General features: G+C 37.3%; 1 protein-coding gene and 1 long non-coding RNA gene across 3 annotated transcripts in view; one reads left to right on the top strand and one right to left on the bottom strand.

Annotated features, from left to right (window-relative positions):
• Positions 1 to 19,917, top strand: part of LOC116274173 — an 89,123-nt gene that overhangs the window by 41,025 nt on the left and 28,181 nt on the right. For both annotated transcript variants that reach the window (XR_004182766.1, XR_004182765.1), the window contains exon 5: positions 17,431 to 17,500. This is a non-coding gene — a long non-coding RNA (uncharacterized LOC116274173). The remainder of the gene's footprint in view (positions 1 to 17,430; positions 17,501 to 19,917) is intronic.
• Positions 1 to 19,917, bottom strand: part of SRP72 (signal recognition particle 72) — a 37,397-nt gene that overhangs the window by 8,206 nt on the left and 9,274 nt on the right. The window contains exons 6-17 of the mRNA XM_003898860.5: positions 18,471 to 18,502; positions 16,709 to 16,833; positions 16,564 to 16,621; positions 12,887 to 13,018; positions 11,302 to 11,430; positions 9,442 to 9,514; positions 7,827 to 7,891; positions 6,360 to 6,455; positions 5,414 to 5,517; positions 5,205 to 5,282; positions 4,282 to 4,419; positions 343 to 380 (exon numbers count right to left, since the gene is read on the bottom strand). Coding sequence (XP_003898909.1) covers positions 343 to 380; positions 4,282 to 4,419; positions 5,205 to 5,282; positions 5,414 to 5,517; positions 6,360 to 6,455; positions 7,827 to 7,891; positions 9,442 to 9,514; positions 11,302 to 11,430; positions 12,887 to 13,018; positions 16,564 to 16,621; positions 16,709 to 16,833; positions 18,471 to 18,502 — 1,068 coding nt within the window. The remainder of the gene's footprint in view (positions 1 to 342; positions 381 to 4,281; positions 4,420 to 5,204; positions 5,283 to 5,413; positions 5,518 to 6,359; positions 6,456 to 7,826; positions 7,892 to 9,441; positions 9,515 to 11,301; positions 11,431 to 12,886; positions 13,019 to 16,563; positions 16,622 to 16,708; positions 16,834 to 18,470; positions 18,503 to 19,917) is intronic.

Genomic DNA, 19,917 nt, shown 5'->3' with positions numbered 1-19,917 from the left:
TGCCAGGCACCACTCTAAGAACTTTACATGTAGTATCTGATTTAATACTACAAGATACATACTATCATATTCCATTCCACATATGAAAAACTCTGGCAGGCATATTAAATAGCCTGTCCACAGTCACAGAGTAAAAGAGGGAACAACAATTTGAATCTAGGCAAACTAGTAAATTGCAATCTTTAAAGTAATAGAATAAAATTAAATGTTAGCTATAGTCAAGATAAAAAGTTTTCAAAGATATAAGAGAGGGCAGTATATTTATGTCCAAATATTTCTATATGGGGCTAAAATCAAACATTTATCTTGTAGAAAATTTATAAAGATTTTTTAATGCCTTACCCTTCTTTTTCTTTTTCTTCTTTTTCAAATCTCCCTGTCTACAAAGAGAAAAAAAAATCATTACCATCTTTGTGATAAAATATTTATAAAGCATTAAGTAAGTGCTCTGTAAGAGTTAGTTGGGCACTTATCATAAACATGGTTTAAGACTTGGTATCAGCTCACCAAAGCTAACAAACTAGTTAAGATTTGATTCAGGTTAAAGTCCATTAAGCTTCAGATACTATAATTTTTGGAAGGTACTTTAGAAAACAGAGGTGACAATTCGAAAACAGATTGTTTACATTGAAAAATTTTTTTCAGTGGCACACATTAAGTCTATGTAAAAAGTAATTTGCACAAGCATGAATATCTACAATCCCTTGGTAAGTTACTCTATGTTTGGCAAGACTTTAGAGAATAAATTTTTTGCCAGAAGAACACGTGTAGGTCAGATACATGCAAAGAATTATCTCTGGAAGGAGATGCAAAACAGGTTACATTGGTTATGGCCCTGGGAGGGAGGTGGGTAGACACGGATGGAAGACTTTTAACTTACTCTTATACTTTTTTATCTTTCATATTTTAAACCTGTGAGTTTATTAATTTTTTAATGTAAGTAAAATATGTATTAAGTACATTGACCAAAAAAGGCACTAAAAAGGGCATACAAATTAACACTTCAAAATAACTGTCAAGGGCGGGGGGAGGGATAGCATTAGGAGATATACCTAATGTAAATGACGAGTTAATGGGTGCAGCACACCAACATGGCTCATGTATACATATGTAACAAACCTGCATGTTGTGCACACATACCCTAGAACTTAAAAGTATAATAAAAAAATAATAATAACAATAATTGTCAAGCATTCTGAAAGTGGCTGGGAACAGTGGCTCACATCTGTAATCCCAGCACTTTGGGAGGCCAAGGCAGGTATCACCTGACGTCAGGAGTTCCCCGTCTCTACTAAAAATACAAAAATTAGCTGGATGTGGCAGTGCGTGCCTGTTATCTCAGCTACTCGGGAGGCTGAGGCAGGAGAATTACTTGAACCAAGGAGGCAGAGGTTGTAGTGAGCGAGACTGCACCACTGCACTCCAGCCTGGGTGACGGAGCAAGACTCTTATCTCAAAAAAAAAGCATTCTGAAAGCTCTAGTGAACAGGGAAAAACATAAAAATACATCTCTCTATATATTCTTATGTGATATAACTCAAGAAATATGAAACAGTGAACTAAAGATGAGACAGCAACAATTCATTCTACAAGTCATTCAATTGTGAAAGTTCCCTCAGGATACCCCAAACAAGAAATGTAACATACTGTTATCTTACTTGAGTGTTTCATCTCTTACCCAGAGTGTGCAACAGTATTCTAAATTGTCTCCCTACAAATTATACTCCACAGCCATACTAAAATTTCCCAACGGTTCTCTGCTCTTTCTTATTTCTCTGCCTTAGCTCACCCTTTGCCTACCTCGTCCTCATCTTCCTCAGAGTCAACACAATCATCTTCTCCATGAAGCCTTTCCTAACTTCCCACTGTCCTCAGGAAGAAGTGACTATTCCCTCCGGTGTACTCCTCTATGCCCTGTACAATCACAGCAGGTGCAATCTTTATTGCAATTATTGTTTAAATATATTTCCTTCTGCTAGACTCATGTTCCCTTTTTTTTTTTTAAGACAGAGTCTCACTCTGTCACCCAGGCTGAGTGCAGTGGTGCGATCTTGGCTCACTGCAACCTCCACCTCCTGGGTTCAAGTGATTCTCCTGCCTCAGCCTCCCAAGCAGCTGGGAGTACAGGCATGTGTCACTACGCCTGGCTAATTTTTGTATTTTTAGTAGAGATGGGGTTTCACCATGTTGTCCAGGCTGGTTTCGAACTCCTGACCTCAAGTAATCCACCTGCCTCGGCCTCCCAAAGTGCTGGGATTACAGGCATGAGCCACCACGTCAGGGCTCAAGTTCTTTTGAGAGCAAGTACCATGATTTATTTTCTGGTCAACACCTAGTGTAAACCTATCACATAGTGTATTGTTAAAAGAAACTAAACCTTTACATCCAAAAGTTAGTATAACAAAATACTAACTTTTAGTAAGATAAAGAGCACTAATAATGCCTAATGAAAATACTATTTTTAAACTTAAAAGCTTAAAAATTCAATGTATATCTTAATGATTGTCTAAGAAAAAAGAGAAAGAAGTCAGGTGCGGTGGCTCACGCCTGTAATCCCAGCACTCTGGGAGGCTGAGGCGGGTGGATCACCTGAGGTCAGGAGTTCAAGACCAGCCTGACCGACATGGTGAAACCCTGTCTCTACTAAAAATACAAAAATTAGCCAGGCGTGGTGGCGGGTGCCTGTAATCCCAGCTACTCAGGAGGCTGAGGCAGGAGAATCGCTTGAACCCAGGAGGCAGAGGTTGCAGTGAGCTGAGATCGTACCATTGCACTCCAGCCTGGGCAAGACTGTCTCAAAAAAGAAAACAAACAAACAAACAACAACAACAAAAAGAAAGATTATTAAAAAAAAAACTTTTAAAGATGGGGGTCTTTCTCTGTCACTCAGGCTGGGGTGCAGTGATGCAATCACTACTCACTGGAGCCTCAAACTCCTGGGCTCAGGCGATCATCCCGCCTCAGCCTCCTAGTAATGGGAACTAGAGTCAAATGCCACTATGCCAGGCTAAAGAAGGAACTGTGTGTTCTTAGTTGTTACCCAACCCTGTTTGGTGAAGAAAAAAAAAAATAGTAAACATACTTAACTGAAAATCCATTTAAGAACTCCAACTGAATTTATAATTGTAAGATGAAATGGAATTTGGAACAATGTAACCTCTTTGAGACTCCAATTCCTTATTAAAAGTTTTGGAAGTTATTATGAGAACGACAATGCTTTTTATGAAATGCAGAGTTTGTTAGGAAGAAATCAGTCACTGTTGCTGAGTTTTTTTTAAGTTAGGGAAAAATTTAGATTTCAAAAGGCATTCAAAAAAGGAGAAAGTAATAAAAACTTATGAAAGTCACAAAGCTAAGGAAATGTTTTATCTTTTCCATGCTCTAGTCATTCTGAGTCAAAAGTAAAATCTTAAAACATTTTACTGTAGGTCTCTAACTATATTTTTAAGATGACAAGGGAACAAACAAGAGTCAAAATCTGACTTCTTGTAAGTAAATGAAACCGACTAACCTTTTCTTCAAATCAGCAAAATAAATCATATACTAAATGATGTACTAAATATACAACAATAACTTATAGGTAAAAAAAGGCACATCCAGCCTATGGAGTGTTTAAAAAGGATGAAATATGTCCACATTTTAGTATGTGGAAAGATCTCTAAAACTCATTAAATAAAAGCAAGTTGGAAAACACTAAGTACAGTACAATTTTCCTTCTATAAAAAACAACTGGCTATAGTGCTCAGCACTTTGGGAGGCCGAGGTGGGTGGAACACTTGAGGTGAGGAGTTCAAGACCAACCTGGCCAACAGGGTAAAACCTTGTCTCTACTAAATATACAAAAATTAGCCTGTAGTCCCAGCTACTCAGGAGGCTGAGGCAGAATTGCTTGAACCTGGGAGGCAGAGGCTGCAGCGAGCCAAGATTGTGCCACTGTACTCCAGCCTGGGAGACAGCAAGATTCTGTCTCAACAAACAAACAAATAAGAAACTAAATAACAAAAAATAAACTAATCTAAAGAAAATATTCGTAAACCACCTGTGTGTGTAAACACAAAGAAAAATTTCTGGAATAATAGATTAAATTAATACCAGAGGTTAATTTTGGGCTGAGGGAAAAGGGAAGGAAATAAGGACAAAGAGCTGGGCACAGTGAAAGAAATGGAAAAGAAACGAAGAGAACTAGAACTTTATTCATACAAAATTTCTATAAGAATATATTTTTTATTCTTTGTCTAATTTAAAATCAGCATTAGAGAATGTTACAACGAAAAATATTACCCTTGTTCCTTTGGTTGACTATCTCCAGTAACTTTTCCACCCTTCTTCCGAATGTACGTAGCACCAGGAGAATTTTCAAGAGCCTCAACATCTACTTTTAGAGACATACTATCTGACGATGGCAAGTGTTTACTAAGACTGTGATAGAACAGGAGTTCAGGAACATAATATACACAAACACACACATTTATATATATACGTTTGCCAATACATCTATTGACACTGGAAGACTGTCTTTTCTTGATGACCTTCAACAAAAGCAAAAAATGTTCCTAAATCTTCTATACAATAACAATTACAAGTCGTATCAATTATATAGTACACACAGTATTCTGAAAGGAGAACATGAGGAGTCATAATCTAATCCTCTATTCCTTAACTCAGTGATGTGGAGCAAGGTGGTGGCTTAATACAAACTCCATTCCAAAACAACTATCAAGTTTATATCTTGAGACTGCTTAGCATCCACCAACCCACCTCAGTTTTAGGAACACACTCTGATGAGAGTAGCACATATGATCCAAGCTCAATAAGGGCATCGAATTTGCGTATCAAGTAACTACTTGAGATAAGCAAGTGACCTAAGTAGTTGAATCCGAAAATAAGATTTCAGAATCATGCAAAACTACCCACATAAAATACGCTTTTTCTTTTCCTTGCTGCTGAACTTGAACCTGAAGGAAAAGACGCTATACCCTTTTGACTTCATTTTTGCTTCTGGATGAAACTGAACCCTAAGTTGGATCTATTGCCGCATTTTTCATCACAGTGATCAACAAATTGTCATTTTTTGGTTTTACTAGTTAAAAGGAGGATTTGTTAGTTGCAATTTACAATGGAAAAAGCTCCAGTCAAAACACAGATATTAGAAGAGATCTATTGTGCTACTGAGGAGCTGTAAGGAACAACAATCAAAAGGATACGCTTTGGCTTTCTCTGGATCTACAAGTGAGTAAGCAGAAATTAGCTGTGCCAGGGTGTGAATATCTTTCGGATTTTGTCTAAAAGAAGAAATAAGAAAATTACTGAACTGTTTATAAAACTGGAGAAAGTAATATAAACAAGTAACTCTCTCATATCAAGTAGCAGCAATAAATGTGTTATTTCTACAACTCCATGTTTCAGAGCTTACTTCCATAGCTGTTGTAGGTCACTAATTGCCTCCTTCTTCCGCCCATATTTGAGTTTGAAGTTTGCAGCTTCTCTTATCAAGGACAAATGAGCAGGAGATTTGGGCTACAGTTTCAATAAAACGAAAAAAAAAAAAGTTTCAAGCTAAATATCTAGCAAGTAAATGCAGTTATATTCATTAGACCTTTAAGAAATACACCGATGCATTAGATCCCTCATCTTAAGTTTCACTGAATGCCTGAAACAACAAAATCATCCACATATGTAGAGGAAAGCAGGTGGACAAATTATTAACTGTACAATCACCAACAGATAAATTTGGAAAACAACCTATATCTATTTGGTGTCTACAATTGGAAACATTCCCCTATAATAATCAAATCTTAAAGATATGCCACCATAGTTCTCAAACATTAATTTAATATAATACTTTCCCAGAGCACTGATACCCTTCCACTGCTAACAGTACTAACAGTAGAAAATGCCACCGGCACAGCGTTATGTATAATTTTAAGTTGGATACTGCTTATGCAGAGATCCATACTGGAAATAATGATATTCCTACTAGATAAACAACTATTCCATGTATTACTGTTGTACTAATTGCTACCACCCATGGGTTCTCTAGCTATTAAAGATGATCTCTTAAATATGCAATCATGTACTATTATTATTTCTTGAGATTACATAAACAAATACATGTACACATACAGCAAGGAGCTTGAATAAATATAAATGAGCTATTTTTCTATTTTGCAGCCATTGCTTATTTCTAATAACTTAATTGGGATCCGGTATACTGAAAAAAATGAATTTGATAATCTAAATAGTATTTCACTTTTAAAATAGTGACGTGTAATACTTCAGTTTGCCCGAATTTTTTCACTACTACCTCTTTATTTTTATGTAAAAACATGCCCTCATAACATTTTACTCCATTTGTTTACCTGATGGTTTTGATACCACTGGATAGCTAGTGCGAAGACCTCAATGGCACTATCAATATCTTCTTCATGGCTGTACATGGTAACTAATGCAGACACCTACACAGCCAAAGGTATAAATTAGTGAATCCTCCCTTCACTCCCAGAATACCATTTTTGAAAATAAAAAACACTGAAAAAATAGCGAATAAAGGCTCTCTGTTAGTACCTGATTTATCATGAAAGCTACTCCCTTTAGAGAACATAGTAACTTTACTTCTAGAAATACCATGAACAACTGTGTTTTCCAAATATGAAGGTAGTTATCTGTAAAATAAACCTTTCCTTTAAAGCAGTGCCAGTTCACAAATGGTTTGGTAACTACAGAGGTTGAGAATAAGCCCTTAGAAATGTTTATACAATAAGACACTGCTGGACATTTAAGTGTACGATCAGTGAGGCATACATAGAGTGGCTGAACTCTCATGATGAATCCCACGTGGCATGAGCTGCTTCAAGCCAGTCAAAAGAGTGCCTAGTGTCGCTTAGGGACAGGAAGGAGGCCTACACAGCTGGAGTGGAGGGGGAGGGGGATGATGAGCAGTAGGAGATGAGGATAGAAAGGAAACAAACAGCTGGATCTTTAAGAACAATCAGTAAAACTGACAAATCTCTGGTCAGGCTAATCAGAGGGAAAAAGAAAAAAAGACATGAATAACCAGTATCAGGAACGAGAGAGGTTCTATAGATATTAAAAGGATAATAAAGAAATACAATGAAGAACTTTTATGCCAATAAAGTCAGCAACTTAAATGAAATGGATACATTCCTTGAAAGGTAAAATAAGGCCATATATCAAATATCAGAAACATTTTAATTTCAGTCATATACTGTATTTGACTTTAAGGTAAAGTAATTATACCACAATCCTTAAAATATGAATCTTCAAGGGAAAGCACTACCATATTTTTACATTTACTGAGTGCCAACTGCACAGAGGCCATGTTAGAGAATGCAAACATGAATAAAACAGCCCCTGTCCAAAAGATGCACTACGGAATTAGTTAATACTATGGAAAAGATGCTTTCACAGCTATATTAATGATTGAAACCTGCAATATTTGAATAATCAGAAAACTAAAAACTAAATTTGTTGGCCACTATTACAAAATTGTTCTAATTTAAAGAAATCACACCGATGAAAATGGTTTAGGCTAAGAAATTCCCTATACAGATCTGAGATTATTTGAGGTTGGCTTTCAGTGATACTGTAAGGCCTAAATAGTGCCTGGCACATTTAACTGAATAAGAAACCAATACCAGAGCAGAGAATGAAATTAAATTTACACCAGACAATCATTACTATTATAATTACTACTCCTACCTTAAAGTGAACACACATTACACATAAAAATAAAGTGAATACACATTAGACATATAAATAAATAATCAATTCAACTACTTTTCAATTTTGTAATGTTCTAAACTCACCATGCCTGGTTTATGCTTTAACTCCTCTATGCTTCTTAATATTAGACATGCTTTAGAAATATTACCTTAGAAGAATAAACAAAACCAGCATTACATAGAAGAACACATATTATGAAAAAAAAATACAAGAAATTTTATTTCCTCCCACTACTTTTCCTTAGGAAAGCAACCATAAGTCATATTTTATAACATCTCTAAACATGTAAGTTTTGGGCCTGGGGATGGTGAACTCTATTCATTTAGAGACAAGGAAATTGAGCTCTAAAGAAATAATATACCTTGCTTAAGTTCACAAAGAAAGTTAATGGCAGAGCTGCTACCAGAAAAGAAGTCTCTTAACTCCCAGTCTGTTGAGTTCTATTTCTTCTTTTTTGGGCTGTAACTTGAAAGTGGGGTCCTTCCCTAAAGGCCTTGAAATATGTTACTGTAGATATGAGAGTAATGGAAAATTTCCTACGGTGTTAAATTCTGATTTTGTACTCACTGCAAACCTCAATAACTCAAAATTTCTAGTCTTTAAATAGAAACAAAAAACCATGACAGACTGTCAGGAATTTCAAGATAATAAATCATCCTTGAAAAAACAAACTAAACACACGAGGAGGAAAGATCAAGGAAAGGGCAAAGAAGAGAAGACAAGGCTAAGAATAAGGAAAAAGAGACAAGGAAAGTAAAGAAATGTGAGAATTGGATAAGAGGGAGATCTGCAGTGTGTCTCAACCTTGTTTTCATTATTGCCCTACTAAGGACATTTTAAACATTTTTTCCCTAACTGCCAACTCCTCTCCTTCAACTCATAAAATTTTCATTTCAGCCATTGTAATATTTAAGATTTTTGTGACGAATTGTCACCCCCATCGAAAATCCACACTCTATACCAGAGCTGTTTGACAGAACCTTTTGTGATGATGTAAATGTCCTATATCTGTGCTGTCCAATATTGCAGCCACTAGTTGCACATAGCTACTAAACTTCTAAGATGTGGCTAGCATAATCAAAGAACTGAATTTTAAATTTAATTTAACTAATTTAAACTTAAAATAGCTACATGTGGCTAGTGACTACCAAACCGAGCAACACACCTCTAGATATTCAAAGTTAGATCAAAACCACAGACAAAAACACTGGCAGTTTTAAGATTCAAACACATCAGTTCTTGTTAAATTCTATTACCTTTCCCCAAGCCCAAAGACATAGGTGGCAAAGTGTAAAACAAAGTAAGAATGAAGGGCCAAGCAAAGAAATTCTGAAAACTATGATGCAAAGTAGTCATACAAATATTACCAAGTGACAGACATAAGCATTTCTGCATGTGACATACTCAGGCAATTTGAGTAGTATGTATGGTCTTTTGGAACAGAGGAATTCTTTGCTTCAGAACTTTCAAGGCACAGATTGAGAATCATTCTAATAATTTAGGAATAATCTGTGAAAAGGGGCAATTACCTCACTACTAAATCTGTTGGAGATCATACAATCTAGCTGCATGTTTGAAACAGTAATTATTATGCTTTACCATTACACAAAAAACTTAAAATCACATAGTTCACAACTGTAGAATCATTTCAACCATGTTTTCATTAAAATATTTTAACCACGATGAAAACCATAATACCTTGAGAAATTTTCAACTGTGCCATGGTCAGCTTAATTTCAGCCGCATTTTCTGGATGCTGATCTGAAAATTCCTAAATTTTTTTAGTTTGGGAAAAAAAAATCACATTTAATTTACACATCTAATTGTATACATTACAGTTATTTAACTCAGCTACATAAGATTTTAAATTGTTTTAAAATATTAAACTTCTGGCTGCTGGTCAAAATCTTAACTTGGGAAAATTTTTATTCAACGCCCACTTTTTTTCTTAAAAGTATGCTCTAAAAGTAAGTGTAATAATGTCAAGTTTTCTGTAAGTCACTAACAGAGAAATCCATCATCCCTCGGCCACGGGGTATTGCTTCCAGAACCATCCCGCATTCCAAAACCCAAGGATGCTCAAGTCCCTTATATAAAAGTACAGTATTTGCGTATAACCTACACACGTACTCCTATACATTTTAAATCATTGTTAGATTACTTATAATACCTAATATAATGTAAATGCTATGTATATAGTTGTTATATTATCTAGGGGATAATGATTTTTAAAGTTTGTATATGTTGAGTACAGAGGCAATCATACATTTCCAACCCCAAAATGTGCTTTTTTATTTTTCTGAGGCGGAATCTTGCTCTGTCACCCAGGTTGGAGTGTAGTGGCGTGATCTCGGCTCACTGCAACCTCCGCCTGCCAGGTTCAAGTGATTCTCCTGCCTCAGCCTCCCAAGTAGCTGGGATTACAGGAATGTGCCACCATGCCCAGCTAATTTTTTGTATTTTTAGTAGAGATGGGGTTTCACCATGTTGGCAAGGCTGCTCTTGAACTCCTGACCTCAGACGATCGCCTGACTGGGCCTCCCAAAGTGGTGGGATTACAGACGTGAGCCACTACGCCAGGCGACCCCCACAAAGTTTTTAATCCATGGCCGGTTGAATTCTTGGATGCAAAACTCAAGGATACAAAGTGTCAACTGTAGGCCGGGCGCGGTGGCTCAAGCCTGTAATCCCAGCACTTTGGGAGGCCGAGGCGGGCGGATCACGAGGTCAGGAGATCGAGACCATCCTGGCTAACATGGTGAAACCCCGTCTCTACTAAAAATACAAAAAACTAGCCGGGCGTGGTGGCGGGCGCCTGTAGTCTCAGCTACTCAGGAGGCTGAGGCAGGAGAATGGCGTGAACCTGGGAGGCGGAGCTTGCAGTGAGCTGAGATCACGCCACTGCACTCCAGCCTGGGAGCACAGCGAGACTCCGTCTCAAAAAAAAAAAAAAAAAACAAAAAACAAAAAACAAAGTGTCAACTGTAATAAAGATTACTAAATAGATTTTTTTTTTTGTTGGGGGGAGAGAAGGGGCAGTATCTCTTCACTGAGTGTGCCTGCTAGGCAATTGTGTCTGTCCGGATGATCCTAATCGTACCTGTCCAACTTTCCAATGTAGTTTATATTCAAGAAATTTAAATATGCAATATAATAGCTGGTTTAGGCTGATAAAAACAAAGTCAGTATCTCCATAATTGAGGTTCTGGAGTGGAACTCAGTGGAGATCAGATAATTGCAAAAGAGGTTAAGCATGTTCTAGAATTATACATGCCTAAACAATCCTCTAACTCAGGTTATTGCCCCTGAAACAATCCCCTAACTCAGGTTAAATAGATCTCCAAACAAAACAGCATTCTTTAGCATTTATAACAAATATTTACATTATAGAAATTTATATAAAACAAAGCTGTTGACTAAAATGGCACTGAAATTTGTGTAGTGGTACATTTCTGATTAGATTTCCCATTAACTTTACATGCTTGTAGGTTATTACAACACAATGAAAATGAAACAAGGCTGCAAATGCCTGACACCTCATTCAAGTAATTATTTTACCTGAAGCAGCTCTATTGCTTTTGTGTGCTGCTTTTCACGGCAGAGCTGGGCAGCTTGGATTAACACAGGTAAGAGATGCTCGGGACTTTGGGACTGTAAACTGGCAGATATTTTGCGGCATTGTTCAGCCTAGAAGATACCCAAACCCCACAACAAAAATAAACTGGTTAATGAAATTAAACACTAAATGACCAGAAAGAAAAGAAACATGGGAAAATTAGTTGAAACAAATATTAACCAAAGAACTGCCTAGGATAAGAGAATCAGTTTACTATATCTATTCTCAATTTTTTCTTGTAAGAAAATGATTTCTATTTATTGAATTTAATCTATGAACTCTAAAAGCCTTTAGTAAAGGAGAAATTCTAAACATTCACTTGGATGCCTAAATTCTAGAACTGTTTTAAAAAATCAAACACATCAAGTATAAGCATTTGCTTCAAAAACAAAATGCATATGTATTGTTTGTTAAATTATTAAGAATAACTTGACTCAGTTCTAAATAATAGAAACATTACTGCGTCTCGGCTGGGCACGGTGGCTCACACCTATAATCCCAGGACTTTGGGAGGCTGAGGCAGGCAGATCACGAGGTCAGGATACCAAGACTATCCTGGCTAACATGGTGAAAACCTGTCTCTACTAAAAATACAAGAAAATTAGCTGGACGTGGTCATGGGCACCTGTAGTCCCAGCTACTAGGGAGGCTGAGGCAGGAGAATGGCGTGCACCCAGGAGGCGGAGCTTGCAATGAACCGAGATTGTGCCACTGCCCTCCAGCCTGGGCAACAGAGCGAAACTCAGTCTCCACAAAAAACAAAAAACAAAAAACAAAAAAAAAATTACTGCCTCTCTCTCCCACTAAAACTTCTGCTCTAAAAGAGTATAAAATTAGAATTAGAATGCTTACTGGAGTTAGACTTGACCTCCTTAACATTTATAACTTGATGTTATTATACACAGCAAAAATGAAAGATGGGTCTTAAATCTATAATCATGGCCAGCATCTTTGATGATTTTATCTTAATTCAGATTAGAAATAAGGTAACGAGAAAGTTATCTCATTTAAAGGTGTGAATACTGTTTTCTTCCCCTTAAAAGGTGTCAACCCTACACCCTTATAAGAAATTGGGCAAATTACTTGCTTAATAAATAAAATCTATGACATATAACATTCTTTCTTTTTATTAGAGACAGTCTCTCTCTGTCGCCCAGGCTGGAGTGAAATGGCACAATCTCAGCTCACTGTAAACAATTCTTCTGCCTCAGTCTCCAGAGTAGCTGGGACTACAGGCATGCACCACCATGTAGAGACAGGGTTTCGCCATGTTGCTTAGGCTGGTCTTGAACTCTTGAGCTCAAGCAATCCGCCCACTTCAGCCTCCCAAAGTGCTAGGATTACAGGCGTGAGCCATTGTGCCCGGCCAATAATATATATAATATTTTGAGGAAGGAAAAAAATATATTTATGAGTCGATGACAAAATACAAACAAAAACTATAAACAGATTAGACTAATATCTCTATTACTCCTCATACACCATATTACAAAAGGTTTAGCCATGACACCAAAGGTAATTACCCACCTGGTTTGTGTACATAGCAAGTAAAGCTTTGTTAAATTCTATAGCTTGTAGTTGTTTCTTGGAAAGTTTAAACTCTACTCCTTCCGCATTGGTTAATTTCACTTTCTTCTTGGAGTCAAAGACATTTTGGTCCTAACAAAAAAATTTATCCACCATTAACAGAATCTCAGATTTCAACTTATTCCTTTTTTAATTAACTTTATACAAATACAGCAGGAGAGCTTGAATCTATCTACCTGACTGGGGTGCCTAAGCTAATAAGATGTATATAAAGTTATCTTGGTTCACAGAAGTAAACAAAATCTCTGCAGTTCAAATCTACTTGTATACACAGTTATCCCAGAATCTACGCCCACTCCTTTTAGAGCCTTCTCAAAGGAGGCTTCCTAGGTATAAAAAGGTTTAACAAGTGCACTGCTTTAAAGAAATGGAGAACAAGATTTGTTTTATTTTTCCACTATTAATTGCTTGTTTTGAGCTTTCTGAAGGAAAAAAGGGACAGCACAAATTGCAGTGTATTAGGACTACAAAAATACCTAATTTGACAATTCCTACAAGCTATGCCCTCTAGAATTTAGATGATAAATAAAAAGTAACTCACTTCTCTTCAAAATACAGGCATATCTTGGAGATATTTCGGGTTTGGTTCCAGACCACCGCGATAAAGCAAATATTACAATAGAAGGAGTCACAAATTTTTTGGTTTCCCAGTGCATATAAAAGTTATGTTTACACTATATTGTAGTCTATTAAGTGTGCAACAGCATTATGTCTGAAAACAAGTACATACCTTTCTTTTTTTTTGAGACGGAGTCTCACTCTGTCACCCAGGTTGGAGTGCAGTGGTGTGGTCTCAGTTCACTGCCAGTTCTGCCTCCCGGGTTCACGCCACTCTCCTGCCTCAGCCTCCCAAGCAGCTGGGACTACAGGCGCCCGTCACCACACCTGGCTAATTTGTTGTATTTTTAGTAGAGACGGGGTTTCACCTGTTAGCCAGGATGGTCTTGATCTCCTGACCTCGTGATCCACCCACCTTGGCCTCCCAAAGTGCTGGGATTACAGGCGTGAGCCACCGTGCCCGGCCCAGTACATACCTTTATTTAAAAACACTACAATGCTAAAAAATACTGATACAGAGATATGAAATGGACACATGCTGCTAAAAAAAAAGATACCAACATCGCCAGGCAAAGTGGCTCATGCCTGTAATCCCAGCACTTTGGGAGGCAGAGGTGTGTGGATCACCTGAGGCCAAGAGATCAAGACCATCCAGGCCAACATGGTGAAACCCCATCTCTACTAAAAATACAAAAATTAGCTGTGTGTGGTGGCACACGCCTGTACTCCCAGCTACTCGGGAGGCTGAGGCAGGTGAATTGCTTGAACCTGGAGGTTGCAGACAGCCAAGATCCCACCACTGTACTTCAGCCTGGGCAACAGAGCGAGACTCCATCTCAAAAAAAAAAAAAAAAAAAAATAGAGCCAACAGACATGCTCAACACAGGATTGCCACAAACCTTAAGTATGTGAAAAACTTACAAAGTGTAATAAAGTAAAGCACAATAAAACGAAGTATGCCTGTAGTCACTGTAAGCAAATCATGAAACCTCAGAAACACATCTGTAACCACTTTTGAACCCATTTTTTTTTAGTAGAAAATACTCATGTAACATATCTACTGTTTTTCCTTTCCTAAAGTCCCTTCTTCTTAACCAAGCAAAAGTATAAAGAAGCTCAATTTCTAAAATTCCCATGTAGGGGCACAGTGTTATCTTCCCAAAGAAAGACCTTTTAAGAATTACTGAAAGTCACATACATCTCCAAAAAAAGGGAGAAAACGAAGTCACACTGATTGCATCCTGAGAAGCACAAACTGAGCATCTGAGTATCTACTATGTGCACAATACTCCAGCTTTGTAAAACAATGTATTTACCTGCAAATACATGATACCACTGTGCTTTTTTAAAACAGGTCTTCTACCAGTTTAAAGACTAAAAGGAAGTAAAGAAATCTAAAATAAATTCTACTTTTTCTTAGTGTTGAGCTCCAAACCAATTTGAAACTATTTTAATGTGCAGCAAGAAACTGCCTCTCATATAAATCAATCCTAAAGAAACCGTATTTTCTAGCTGGTTCTCTCACATCACTATTTTAATACTTCAATTAATTGTGCACATCACTGCCAGACTTTTCTTAAACTTGATTTCCAAGGCTCTGATATAATTCAATCTAATCTACTTTTTAAACTATCCAGCAAATACATACTCTCTTCTGTTTCCCCTAGAATCCCAGCAATTTGGGAGGCTGAGGCAGGAGGACTGCTTGAGCCCAGGAGTTAAAAGACCAGTCTGGGCAACATGGCAAGACTCTGTCTCTACAATTTTTTTTTTTTTTTAATTAGCTAGGCATGGTGGTGTGTGCCTGTGGTCTCAACTACTTGGAAGGATTGCCTGAGGCTACAGTCAGTAATATCAGAACCACTGCACTCCAGCCTGGGTGACAGTCTTAAAAAAAAAAAAAAAAAAAAAAGAAAAGAAAATACAACATTTTCCATTAAGACTGTTCCTGGCCGGGCATGATGGCTCACGCCTGTAATCCCAGCACTTTAGGAGGCTGAGGTGGGCAGATCATGAGGTTAGGAGATCGAGAACATCCTGGCTAACACGGTGGTGAAACTCTGTCTCTACTAAAAAAAAAAAAAAATTAGCCGGGGTTGGTGGGGGGCGCCTGTAGTCTCAGCTACTCGGGAGGCTAAGGCAGGAGAATGGCGTGAATCCGGGAGGCAGAGGTTGCAGTGAGCCGAGATTGTGCCACTGCACTCCAGCCTGGGCGACAGAGCAAGACTCTGTTTCAAAAAAAAAAAAAAAGGCCGGGCGCGGTAGCTCAGGCCTGTAATCCCAGCACTTTGGGAGGCCGAGACGGGCGGATCACGAGGTCAGGAGATCAAGACCATCCTGGCTAATACGGTGAAACCCCGTCTCTACTAAAAATACAAAAAACTAGCTGGGCGAGGTGGCGGGCGCCTGTAGTCCCAGCTACTCGGGAGGCTGAGGCAGGAGAATGGCGTAAACCTGGGAGGCGGAGCTTGCAGTGAGCTGAGATCCGGCCACTGCACTCCAGCCCGGGCGACAGAGCGAGACTCCGTCTCAAAAAAAAAAAAAAAAAAATGGTGGCTAAAGACATTAGTACAGTACTCTAAGTTAGAGTGCTTATATATATATTTGTAATATTTTACATTGGATGGGGTGTGGGGGAGGAGAAAGAGCACCTGTCTATACCCCCTAAAAAAAGAAAACCCAAGAAAAAATTATATAAAGAACACTTTCACATTCAGATTCCACAGATGAAGAAATCATATAAAACATGCATATACTTAAAGTTTAAAAGCCCCAATAATTTATATCTTTTACAAAGAGAGAGTCTCTATATTATTATACACTGGGAAAAGGGGAGGATCTTAAAAACTCTAGGATCTACTACAAAAAGTTTTATTACTCAAATATACCTGGCAGCATCATTATCGTTAGGAGAGTTAAGTAATACTCTCCATTGCGATTTTGCTACAACTGGACTTTTTTCATCATGTTAAAAAGAACTCCTAGAACAAAACTAAAACTAAGGTGATGAGCTTTCAGGGTAAAATATATCTGTAAGGAAAGCCACAAATATTCCATACCTTGTTAATGGTAATGATGTTATTTGCAATTACAGCTAGTAATCCCACATCTGTTGGTCTGTGAACAACAAGCAACAGTCAAAACCAAACAAACCTTTACAAAGAACCCTATCCCTATAAAAGATACTTCCTTTTAATAACTCACTTTAGTTTTATTATTTGATTGTAAAGTTGCAAAGCCTCCTCTGTTCGACCCTGAAGCTGCAGAATATAGGCCATCTGACCATGAATGATGGCCAGTTCTGCCTGTGGGTCTTCCTCAGTCCCATCCTAAGAGAAAGAAATATTTTCCCATATAAATTTTCCAAACTGATCTACATATTTACCAAATAACCCAAAAATTCAAAAGAGATACAATCCTAAAGAAGACATAATTTCAGAAATTTTCCTTTAGAGTCAATTCTTTAGAAATTGCCAGCAAGAGAGAAGTTTAAGTGAAAATAGCAAAAAGACTTCAACTTCTAAGAAGTATCTAAAGAAAAAAAAAAAGGCAAAAAGATCCTAGAAGAACATGGTAATAAGTTTAGGAATACCATTTATTGATCATTATCATCATCTAAAGCCCAATAATTAAAAAACCTAAGTAAAAAACCAGCATGCAAGTATATCTTTTTATAATGATACCCCTAAATTCTGAAAACATAATTTTCTCATAAAAATCACATTTAAAAATGCTTTTCTCTCTACTCTACTATAACTCTACTATAAAAACTAGAAAATTCCAATTAACACTATACAAAAAAACTTCAAAAGCTGGAACTAATTCTGTACTTTAATCCTATGATTGAACAAATTATGTAATTAAAGTAGTAGCTCTCTTAACTGATGCTCCAGATTAATCCACATTTCTCCTCTCCTTCTGAAAAGGCTGTACAATGAATACTCAAGACTAGGAGACAACACTCCTTTAATGACCCAACACTCCTGCTCTCACCTGGTGAGTATCTGCTGACCAGGAGTCAGGTATGTTTGTTTCCAAACCCATTATGCAGTTGTGTTTGATGAGGAAATGATAAAACCTAAAAATATTAAAGAGAAAAACTATGGGCTGGGCATGGTGGCTCACGCCTGTAATCTCAGCGCTTTAGGAGGCTGAGGTGGGAGGGTTGTTTGAGGCCTGGAGTTGAGACAAGCCTGGGCAACACAGTGAGACCCCCATCTCTACAAAGAAGAAAAGAATTAGCTGGGCATGGTGGTGCTACTCAGGAGGCTGTGGTGAGAGGACTGCTTGAGCCCAGGAGTTTGAGGTTACAGTGACCTATGATCACACCACTGCAATTCAGCCTGGGTGAAACAGCAAGATCCCATCTCAAAAAAAAACAGGAGAGAGTTAACTCTGAATGTGAAAAGAGACATATTTCAACATAAATCATGTTGAATACTCAGAAAGATACAGTAAAGGTAAATTCCTAAAGAAAATTATTGTCTAATTAGTTGTGAGCCAAAAAGATTGGCTGTGTTAAGAGATTGGTTAAAAAAAAAAAAAAACTTTAAGGACTCTATAATGAAAGTGCTTACCTATTGTATGTAAGATATTGTTATACTTAAAAAGAAAAACCAAAAGTGTAAATTGGGAGTGTTGAATTATGTCACTACATAAGAAATACACAGGGAACTTCTATGAGCAGACCAATCCTCAAAGACCTTAGTCCTATATCCTAAAAGAGAGGAATAAATTTACATTATATAAATATATAATCAAGTGCTTAAGGTATGCCAAAATTTTTTGTATTGATTTCTCACTCTAATAGACTTCATCAAATAACTGATACAAAAGGGTGGTTTCTAGTGTGATTCCTACTTAATCACCATCTTCCAAAGAAAGTCAATAAATAGTACAATGAAGCCTCAGTAATGTTAATAGTCAGAAGTGTAAAATTTTGGTTTAACAATGATGGAATACTTACAGTGTCTTCTGATAAAGAACGGCGACAAAGATCTATAGGAGAAAAAATTGTTTTAAAAGTAGTATTGCTGGGTAAATACCATTTCTTTCACTATTCCAAAGAGCAAGATCTAAATTTCTAGGCAGAAGATTCCAAGATAATCATAGTAACAAGCAACTGTGAAATTTACGTTAGCATCAAATATACTACATATATATTATCAGTCCCTTGACTTTCCTAGCTCTTTGGCACTTTTCTTTCATTTGTTGTGTCTATGCTAAAAATATTTGTAAAGTGCATCAAAAAATACAAATGTGGTAAATATTAATTGCAAAAAACCAATTATAGAAAAGTATAAAAATAAATAATCCTACCACCCAGAGATAAACACTATTAGCATTTCAGTTATTTAGTTTTTAATATTTTTTTTTTTGTTTTTAAAGTTGGGGGGTCTCACTCTGTTGCTCACGCTGGAGTGCAGAGGCTTCATCACAGCTCACTACAGCCTTGAAATCCTGGGCTCAATTGATCCTCCCACATCCGCCTCCCAAGTAGCTGGGACTACAGCTGTGAGCCACCATACCTGGCTTAGTTTTATGTAAATGCATAGCTGCATTTTAAAATGAAAGTGAGACACTGTGCATGCTATTTTGAAACCTCCCTTCCCCATTCAATATCCTGTGGATATCTCTCTGTTACAATAAACATAGATTTACATTACTGTATCTTTTTTAATATTATTGGTTGTAATGACTGTAATTACTTTGTGATTATGGTAAAACTTAGCCAATCCTTTAATAGTACAGAACTTCATGCTGTTTCTAAATTTCTGTTCTTATGAATATCCCTTCAATGAACATTCATACAGATACATGTGTAAATTTATCTAATCATTTCCTTAAGTTTCTAGAAATGAAATTATTGGATCAAAGGGTGGTAAATTTTAAAATCTGCTACACATCACCAAATTGCTCACTGAAAAGTCTGTATTATTCTTACACTCAAACCCACAATGTATGAGAACGTTCTTCATTGGGTATGATCAAGAAATTATAATTCTGCTGGGTGCAGTGGCTCATACCTGTAATCTCAGCACTTTGGGAGGTCGAGGTGGGTGGGTCACTTGAGGTCAGGAAATTATAATTATCTTTTTTTTTTTTGAGACAGGGTCTCACTCTGTCACCCAGGCTGGAAATACAGTGGTATGATCTCAGCTCACTGGAGCCTCAATCTCTTAGGCCCTCCTAGGCCCTGCTGCCTCAGTCACCCAAGTAGCTGGGAATACAGGTGTGCACCACCACACTCAGCTAAATATATATATATATTTTTGTAAAAACGAAGGCTTACTATGTTACTTAGGCTGGTCTTGAACTGCTAGGCTGAAGCAATCCTCCTGCCTTGGCCTCCCAAAAGTGCTGGGATTAGAGGCATGAGCCACTGCACTCAGCCAAAAAATTATAATTCTGAA

Source organism: Papio anubis, chromosome 3, assembly GCF_008728515.1.
Source record: "Papio anubis isolate 15944 chromosome 3, Panubis1.0, whole genome shotgun sequence".
Classification (NCBI taxonomy): Eukaryota; Metazoa; Chordata; class Mammalia; order Primates; family Cercopithecidae; genus Papio; species Papio anubis.
The sequence above is the reverse complement of the archived record's forward strand: the minus strand, read 5'-3'. Positions and strand labels throughout refer to the sequence as shown.